General features: G+C 47.3%; 1 protein-coding gene across 2 annotated transcripts in view; it reads left to right on the top strand.

Annotated features, from left to right (window-relative positions):
- Nucleotides 1–7358: 7358 nt before the first annotated feature.
- The window catches only part of LOC116386221 (zona pellucida sperm-binding protein 3-like), a 4608-nt gene continuing 2521 nt past the window's right edge, over nt 7359–9445 (top strand). For both annotated transcript variants that reach the window (XM_031852262.1, XM_031852263.1), the window contains exons 1-5: nt 7359–7844; nt 7937–8042; nt 8367–8482; nt 8552–8670; nt 9244–9347. In XM_031852262.1, the coding sequence (XP_031708122.1) occupies nt 7419–7844; nt 7937–8042; nt 8367–8482; nt 8552–8670; nt 9244–9347 (871 nt within the window). In that variant the 5' untranslated portion in view covers nt 7359–7418. The remainder of the gene's footprint in view (nt 7845–7936; nt 8043–8366; nt 8483–8551; nt 8671–9243; nt 9348–9445) is intronic.

The following is a 9445-nucleotide window of genomic DNA, read 5'->3' on the forward strand; positions in this document are numbered from 1 at the left end:
ATGAGCTACGCAGAAGTTTTTTCTTTTTTTTTTTTTTTAATCGACTGCATAGAAAATCTAACTTGACAGGACTTAAAAAAAAACAGCCAATCGAGCAAAATGGAAGCTCGCTCCATCGCTTTGGGGGAGGAAATTTTACTTTTGCTTCTTCGTATCCCTCGGAAGAAACGCATTATATACCGTCAAACTAAGATTTCCATCCTTCCTTACAGTCATTTGAAATTAAATTGAAATGACTGGTGGCAACCAATCAATGGCGGCAATTTCAGCAAATGATGCAGCACTGTTTCAAACTACAGCAAAGCATTGATTCAGCCTGTAGGAAAGCCATTTATCGCCCATTAAAAACAATCTCTTGTAATTACCTTAAAACAGCTTTTTGGACTCGTGGCAGGAGGAGTTAGCCGGAGAGATACCGAGTGCCACAAATCACACGTCATTAGAATAAAACATATTAATGTCTGCGCTCATCTTGCGCTCCTGGGGGTTTTGATTAAAATGCAGTAATGTATGCGCTCATTTCGAATTCCCTGAGGTTCCCGTTGATCGCAGCGATCATAAAGATCAGGTGTTACATGGGCTGCAGTGTGTCTTCTCTCTCTCTCTCTCTCTCTGTCCTGCACTTAAACAATCTGCCCGCTGAAGTGCTGACGTGTCCTTGAACGAGACACCAAATATCTCCAAATATAAATCATACCTGTCTTTATCAGTATCGTGAGCTTGCGCATTTAAGAAGCCCAGTTTTAAAAGTTCGTATATTCAAGTCTGTGTTTGCAGGTTTCCGCTTTCTTCGGGTTTCTGCCTGTAAATTATAATTTGCAAGTTTGTGCAGAAATCCAACGACATAGAACATCCTCAGCGGGTTTTGTAATCGGCAAATGTTAACATGCTAAAGCTAAGTGGTGAACATAGCAAACTTTATCTAAAAATCCGCATGTTACCAGTGTCACTGTCAGCATGTTAGCGTTCTGGTGTTAGCATTTAGCTACAGCCTCCGGGGACACTTCAACACCTGACATACGGGTGCTATTTCTAGCTAACTTTGCACAACTATGGTCAATCTCTGCATGTAAACTACTCATTCAAAATCAATTCAGTGTTGCTTAACATAATATATCGATGCCACTGAGTTTACAGACAGAAATACACATTTAAACTCAACTAAAGTGTGTGTCAAATCACCACAACATACAGCGGCTGCTGATGGGACCAAACATGGAGGATACGTGGCAAAGATTTCACTTCAACTCACCGCTTCTGCTGTAGTTCGCTGCATCTAAATATCGATCCGGCTGTCTGCCGTCGTCTGACTAACATGCGAATTACGCTTTAGGCCGGATTCTCGCTTTGATAAGGAAATCACAGCCTCTCTGATGACCATGAGGACGCCCCCGGCCAGTTAGAGTGTCGCGGGCGAGATCTTTTGTCAAGGTTAACGGATGATCAGTAAACGGTGGCTCCACGCCCACGGACCCCCGCTCCCTTCTTCCTTCCCCACCTCAGTATCAATCAATACCTGTTAACAAAAGCTCTGCGGGGCTCCCCTCCACTCTCCGCACTCTTATTCATCTTTCAGGATGTTATTAGGGTGTGCAGCGAAATGTCAAGATCCTTACAAGGTAAATATATCTCCGGTAATATATGGTAATATATGTCACGGGGGAGAGTCGAGTTCTCTGTCAGAACTGCAAGATGCCGACGTTAGGGGGAAAATGACTTCCCTGCCGGCCAGCTATTTCACAAATTTGCTGCAGCAGAAATGAACCGACAATCTTTCCCGTCCACACACACACGTGCGCATCTCCGCGGCCGGTAAATCAAGTCGTGTCTGGGAAAACATCGATGCGATCAGGAGGACCCCGATAAACGTGGCCTGCAGGTCGGAGGCTGAGTTCGAGCTCCTTTCTAGCCGTGTGAGGTGGGCGCAGCTGCACGAGGGGGCCTGCTGATCAGAGGGGAATGAGAGAGGGACTTGCGCGAGTCATGCCTCCATCTTTTTTCTCCTCTCTGTCTTACCCGTCTGCTGTGACAACAACAGCATGGACATGAAATGTGTATTTCTACCGGGAATCGTGTCTATTTTAGAGTCGCTTGTTGTTTTTTGTCTTTCCTCGCTGAACATCTGCGCGGCTCTCTCGAGCGGGGGCGGAGCGGAAGGAGAAAGACATGGAGGGAGAGGGAAATGGTGGCGTTTCAGGCTCTCTGGGGATTGTGGGTAATGTGGCTCTCGTGGGCGATGATGTCACAGCGCCACGAGGAACGAGCGCCATTGAAGCTCCACTTCTGCGTCTGACAACCCCTCGTCTCCACGTAACATTTACCAGCTGCTTTTCCCATCGCTGCGTTTTACTTTATTTGGTTGCCACGCGCGCACACACGGAGCCATCTGGGTGTTTAGGAAGTACGGCTGACAAAGCTATCGCCTCTCTTTTCACAGCTCCCCATGCATAATCACTGTCTTCTACTGTAAGCGCACCTGGCGAGTCAAAAGGATGCATTTGTCCACAATAATTGGCAGAACCTTGCGAGGAAATTGCTAGGGTTGAAATCTCCCCAATTATTCTGTCCATTTAACGTCTTACCTCTCTAAATTGATCCTTTTTGGCAACTTCAAGGCCTTCATTTGCAACGCTGCTGTGGTTTGAAAAAGAAAAAAAAAGAACCGTGTCATTCGGTCTCCTCCTGCTGAAGAGGCACCGAGCAGGGATGAGGAAGAGCCGAGCTTCAGGGAGCAGAGGAACACACCTCGTTTTACCTACCGCCCTGCACTTACTCACTGGCTTGTACTTGAGGTTTGTTCTTCCCGAATCTGCTGCAAGCGTGAGCTGTGCAGCGAACCTTTGGTCCCACAGTGCCACCTGTTGACGAAAAACAAATCCAGGACTTTGCAGTCAGATATGCAATGGCCCATTTTAGCCCAGCATTGTCTTCCTCAAGCTTTTTTTGATAGCCAAATAAGTCTGGTTCGTATTCTACGTGCTTGCGACACAAAGTTAATTCTTGCACTGTCTCCGATTTGCCGTATTAAGTTATTCACCCCAATAAAACTAGCTGATTTGTCCTCGACTGTTGGTGAGGTCACCAGAGGGGCACTTGAAAGGAGAAAAAGGGAGCAAAGCAGAACAAAACTATTAAATCTTTCATCGTTTCCCCCACTCTCCTGTAACCTCGTTGCGCCGGTGTTGCCGGGGTCCAGACACTGAGGAGAGGCAATGGCCATCCATCACGTCCGATTATGCCGTTTAGATGTAATTGCAAACCCTTAAGGATCGCTGCAGCATCCTCGTCCCTGCACACGTAGACACACAAATGCACACACACACACACTAACACACACCTGCCGGGGAAAGAAAGGGTGGAATATCACTGTTGGTTCTGCAGACGGAGAGAGAGAGAGAGAGAGAGGGAGAGAGAGAGGGAGAGAGAGAGGGCAGGCAGCCACCTCCATACACATTTCACAGACAATCAAATTAGAGCTGGCGTTCAATACATCACTGACAAATTGTTTATTAAACAAAGGGCTTGAATTGCAGCATAACTGAGAAATATTCGAGCGACGAGAGAGAAGCTTTTATGTGTGTGTGTGTGTGTGTGTGTGTGCCCATGTAAGGTTTCCATGTTGCCCTCGTTCGCACAAACAACGCCATTTATGTCCTTCTCCACAACTGCAGACTCAGAGCTACCATTTAACAAATGCGTTGTGAGGACGTAAACACTGGAATGAAACAATGTCAATGAGGTCACTGTTAGTGTTTGATTCCCAGTGGGGGCCACCCACGTTCACACGGCACGGCGGAGCACTCTGGTTAAGAGCGACCGCCGTACGGTATGCTAATGTGCTGGGATCATTTCTTTCCTGTCGTCTCGTGTATCTAACAGGGAGGAACCTGCGGGTCATGTATAGAGGCATAATTCTCACATCTTATTATTGCTGAAACTCAAATGACAGGTCAACCCAAAAATATAACATACAAGCCGAATGCCTTATAATCCCATTATCCTAGTCCTATTAGTCCCATTAAAGAGAGGCAACTCACACCCAAACAATCTAGATTGATAAATAGCACGACAGGTATTTTGGGGTGAACTGTCCCTTTAATGATTTTTATCCTCCAACCAAAACGACGTTCGACATATTGATATAGCTAAGAGATCGAAGCCCTTTGGAAACACCTTTAGGGTTTGCAGATCGCACAATTCAACGCATTTTTAAAAGTCAGCACGGCTAACACAGCTGAATATCATCAGATTAGCTCTTCCATATACCGCACAAATCAGATAACGCGAGAAAAATAAATAAATCGAAAGTTGCTCCCCGGAGAGAAACTTTGGAGCCCATGATGTCGGGCGGGGCGGGAGGCTAAAGGTCACCTCTCGATTCTCCCGCTGCCGCATTGAGCCTCTACATGAGGGGGGCGACACCTGTCAATCAACCATCGCGCTGAAGACCTTTACACCGCGATAAAGGCTATTGAGCGACACAACGATCCCTTCGTTGAGAAAATGCCACGGGTGTGATAAAAAATTTTTTTTTAAAAATGGGGTCAGCCGTGTGTGGAGGACGAGGAGAGAGAGAGCGGCTCAAAGCTCTCCACTGGAGTGTGTTTGTGTCACTGCGGCCTCGCCGTGTCAGCGTGGCTTTCTTTGGGGCGAAATGATACAACAGCCGCTCGTGCAGTGCTGGGAGATCATCATCCCGTTTGGAGCGTGTGGAAGCAACGTGCAGACGTGTGTGTGTGTGTGTGTGTGTGTGTGGGGCTGTGTGTGTGGGGCTGTGTGTGTGGTCGTTGTGGTGCTGTGGTGTGATGCATGTCTTTAATAACAGTCCATTAGCTCTCTGCGTCTCCTTTGTGTTGTAGGTGTTGGGAAACGGCCGCCGACGGGCCGTGAATCAGAGCCCCGGCGCGCTGTTGTTTCATGTTGCTCCCAACGGGACGGGCCCGAGCACCAGCAGGGCTGCTGTCTGTTATCCCTCACCCCTCACTGACCCCCCCCCCGAGCATATTTTTCACCATTGTTTTCACTTTCTCTTCCCTTCCTCCCCCTCACGTTGCGGCTCCTTCCTTCTCACTTCTCACACTCTTGCCCCTCTCACATATTCTATCTTTCACTTCAACCCCCCCCCCCCTTGATAGACCCACATATTTGCTCCCTTTTCTAACAAGATTTGCCATCACAGCACCCGTCACCGATGCCAGCTTCTAAAAGCACATGCCAGGACATGCTGGAAGGACGGTGTGTCTCCCCGTCCCACGCAAGATCCATTCACCGCCACGAGGACTCTGACAAAACGCACACAAAAATCTGCCGATCTTGAGCGTTTACTCGCCCACCAACGGCCGCCACAACAACAACAACATCAACAGCAGGCTATAACTAATCCATCTCCCACTACATGTCTTTAATGAGCCTCCATAACCGCCATCCGTATGGTGCAGTGCGGCGCGGGCCAAAGAAAAACCGAGCCATTTCCATGACTTTGTGCTGTCAGCAAAACGTGAAGACCTGTGTGTGTGTGTGTACATTTTTGTGAGTTGCTGTCATCGAGCATCTGCGTCGCCGGTGTGCGATCCTGGTTGACGATTTTCCATCTGGTGGATGCGTGTGTGTCTGTGTGTGTGTGTGTGCATGTGTTTATTGTCCAAACAGAGGCCTATTTACCTGCATCATCCTGTCCTTGTCTCGAAAGGCACCAGGATTATTGGAAACAGAAGCTGATGGGTGCGGCGGCAGTCTGTGTGTGTGTGTGTGCGGAGGTGCAGAGGCTGCCAGGCCCCTTTCAGAAAACCCCCCACGGGGGCCACATTAGGGCCCTCCGGGGGCCAAATTAGAGGCAGCTAACCAAGTTAGAGTTCGGCAGCAGAGGGGGTCTGACTGGCAGGGATGGGCAGATTTCACTCCAGCCTCCTGAACTACAGCACACACACACACACACACAACTCCCCTCTTTGTTTTGCCGCTGATCAGCGAAAGATAAAAGCCAGTTCCTGACAATGGCAGCCTCTCTGTTTGGGGAGTCTGTGGGGAGATACTGACAGAGAGGAAGAGATATAATGTATTCCTGTAGGCCGGCCTGGTTTAGTGTGTCTGTATCGAGAGGAAGTAGTGATTTCAACCAAATTAGCCTTTGGAACAGGAATTTCTTCGAATGAAATCGAATTAGGGTTTTCATCCATATGTTCTCACTGGAAATAATACGGAATGATGAGAAATGTAAAGTCTGCTTATACGCCTATAGAAAGGATCATAAATATTAAAAAACATTGAGAGAAATCATTTTAATCCAAAAGTCACCATGTTTTCCACAGATTTTGGGAGAAAAGTTGAAATTTTAAATAATAATGCTGCTGATATCCATCAGCATCCAGCACACGACTGGTTCTAGTGTTGTACTTTGACAGCGTTTGTTGACAATCAGAAAAATACATCAACTTTATTCTTAGAAATGAAAAAGATTCAATATATTTCATATTTTGGAAAGTGTGTAAAATGATACCCAATATCATCGTACACTGTAACTCCAGTGCCAGAACAAGCACGTTTAGAATAAACATAGCGTCATAAAGCACTTAAGTGGAATTCTGTTGTTGTTAAGTGGAGAGTTTAAGAAATTAAGCAGACCCTCAAACGTGTGAGGGACACGCCTGCTCGCACAGGTTCAAACCCCCCCCACACACACACACGCCTTGCTTCCTGTCACATGTCACACACAGCCACGTTTCAGGTGCTGGTGTGACATTTGCGAAGTCTCACAGAGGATGATTGTAAATCTCAGTTTTATGAGCCACATGCTGAACTCCGCAGACTGTTGACCGCTGCAGCCTTGACATTCAAGCGCAGCGCGAAACAACCCACGGGGGCTCCAACTCCCTGGAAGCTGTGATTGATTGGTCTCATGGGGGCAGTGACAGCCACTCACTGTTAGGGTCGGGCTTGGTTCTGTTTATAAAAGTCTTTGTTCATTACCATCAGGACAAGTGGAGATTTGGCAGGCGGTGTTTGCCTTTAAAACATTTAAAGAATGCTCAATATTTGTTTATTTTGCTATAGTTTTGAACATTAGAAATGTACAAAAGATTATTGAATTATAATTGTTTCTTTATGGATGAGTCTTTGACATAAAGGCAGCATTGAAGCTGACTAAACAGGCTGTAAATTCAACCTTCAGAGCTCACAGCCACGCAGCTAGTATCTAATCTGCAAATCTGTTCGGTGACGAGGAGGAGTGGAAAGGAAAGCTTCACAGATTGAATCCTCCAGGCTGGAATGCAATCAGCTCATTAGGAGTAGGTGGAGCCCGGGCCAAGTTTCCACTATTTAGTTTAGGTCATAAGACAGATGCAGCAGTGCTCTCTGGGAGAAAAAAAAAAAACCCCAAAACAACAGAAAAGCTCAGGTTCTTTGTGGGAGAAGTTGTAATGGGATTCAGAGAAGCCGTTTTGTTAGTGTTTGTGCTTTTCCTCTTTGGGGGAAATTCCTGTGCTGCCACACAAAACTGGTCAAACTCGACCACTAATGACACTCTGAACCAAATCCCACAGGAGCAAGAGGCAGCAAGCTTACAGCTGCCGAGATCGCTGCAGGCAGATGATGGTGGGTCAAACTGGACGCAGCCCGGCGGTCCGGTCCGCTCCTTCGTCACCTACCGGCTCACCGTCCACCAGCTCAGGAAGCAAGCGTCGGCCCGGCCTCTCGAGGATGCTTCTCTGAGCCCGCATGTATCGGAGGCCGACGTCCTGGCTCACGAGGAGCAGGTGGAGCCAGAGTCGACTGTGCCACCTCAAGAGTTGGTAAAGCTTGTTCAAGGCCCAGATCTGAACCCACCTGTCGAGCCGGAATCAAAGGTAGGACTTCAACGCAGCCTCTTTTTAAATGTATTTTTTTTTTTTTTATCTTCTGCACCATTCAGTGTAATTCAGCCTAAATGATATTCCAGGTGCAGCCTCGGATGTTTCAGCAGCGGGGGCCCGTGGCAGCCGCCAGCGTGGTGGCACGCTGTGGCGAAGGAGAGGTCGCCGTAGAGGTCAAACAGAACTTCTTAGGTAACTTGTTTGAACTGATCCACGGTGGGGTGATCTTTGTCCGCAGTAGTCGAACGGTGAAGATGGGACACTGATTACTGCAGATGGCACAGACTACCGACACGGCGATCAATATTATGTTTCCTTTTATTTCCTCACTCCGAGAAAGGAGCCCGATCTGTGCTCAAACGCCGACTCTCAGCGATGCATTAAGAGCCCTTTTTTTTTATTTGTCCTGTGGCTGAACCTTCTCTTGCTGTGAGTGTTATTGACTGGACCAGCAGAAGAAATGGCCTCAGGTAATGGTCCTGGTTTAAGCTGCACCTTTTCCCTCTTTGTTCCCAGGAAACGGCCAGTTGATCCGTCCAAGCGATCTGACCCTCGGAGGCTGCGCCGCTCTAGACGCCGACGACCACATCCACTTCCAGTCGGAGTTACAGGACTGCGGCAGCACAATGAGGGTGTGTGCCTCCTTCAGTGTCCATCGACTCTATATCAAGTGGTTGTAACTTTTTTTTTTTTCTCCTCAGATGACTGAAGAAACCCTCATCTACTCCTTTTCTCTGATCTACTCTCCCATTCCTATTGGCAACACCTTCATTTTTAAGACCAACCCTGCTGAAGTGGTAATTGAATGCCACTATCAAAGGTAAAGTCATTATTTGGCATTGCCCTTCTATTAAGTATGCCAGGGAAAAGATTCAGTCTGTCCCAATACATAGTATGTAAATGCAGTACGCCAGAAGTACCAGGATCTTCTATATTCTGACCCACAATCCTCTGCACAGTGGATTTACGAGCAAGAGGGTCAAGGTGCAATATGACAAAGTGTGTCCTAATTGAACGCATACTGCATGTACTTTGTGAAGGTAGTCGCAGTACGTACTAAAAAGTAAACAAATATGCTATTTCGACCGCAGTGATTATTCAATTTGAATGTGCTGTTGTCAGAGATTATCTGCAGGTCTCACAAGGTGGATGAGGTATTTAATTAGATATTTTTTCCTGCAAAAAAGTCATAATGAATAATTCTCGGCCTTATCATCTCTGCTGGTTTTCTTCCATACTCTGGCCAGAAAATGTATATTTGTTTTTTTTTAGACTGCCTCCTATCCGGTATTAAATCTTCTGGGTGAGCATGTTGTTGTGTTTACCTCCCTGTGCCTCTTTCTTGTGAGTGAGGTGTGTGTACACACACACTTTTGTTTGACTGTCCTCGCAGGAAGCTTTACGTGAGCAGCGGCCCCTTGAGGCCTACCTGGACGCTGTTCGCCTCCAGCATGTTGGCGCAGCAGCAGCTGCACTTCTCCCTGCGTTTCATGACAGGTGGGCCAACTAAAAAACAAAGCCACAAACTCCGAGCCGACGTTCTCGCGAGTTTAAAAGCTTTGATTCTCGCCAAGCGGTTTTGGCTAATTCCCCCC

The sequence above is a fragment of the Anarrhichthys ocellatus genome, unplaced genomic scaffold (assembly GCF_004355925.1).
Source record: "Anarrhichthys ocellatus isolate YVR2014 unplaced genomic scaffold, GSC_Weel_1.0 scaffold12, whole genome shotgun sequence".
Lineage (NCBI taxonomy): Eukaryota > Metazoa > Chordata > Actinopteri > Perciformes > Anarhichadidae > Anarrhichthys > Anarrhichthys ocellatus.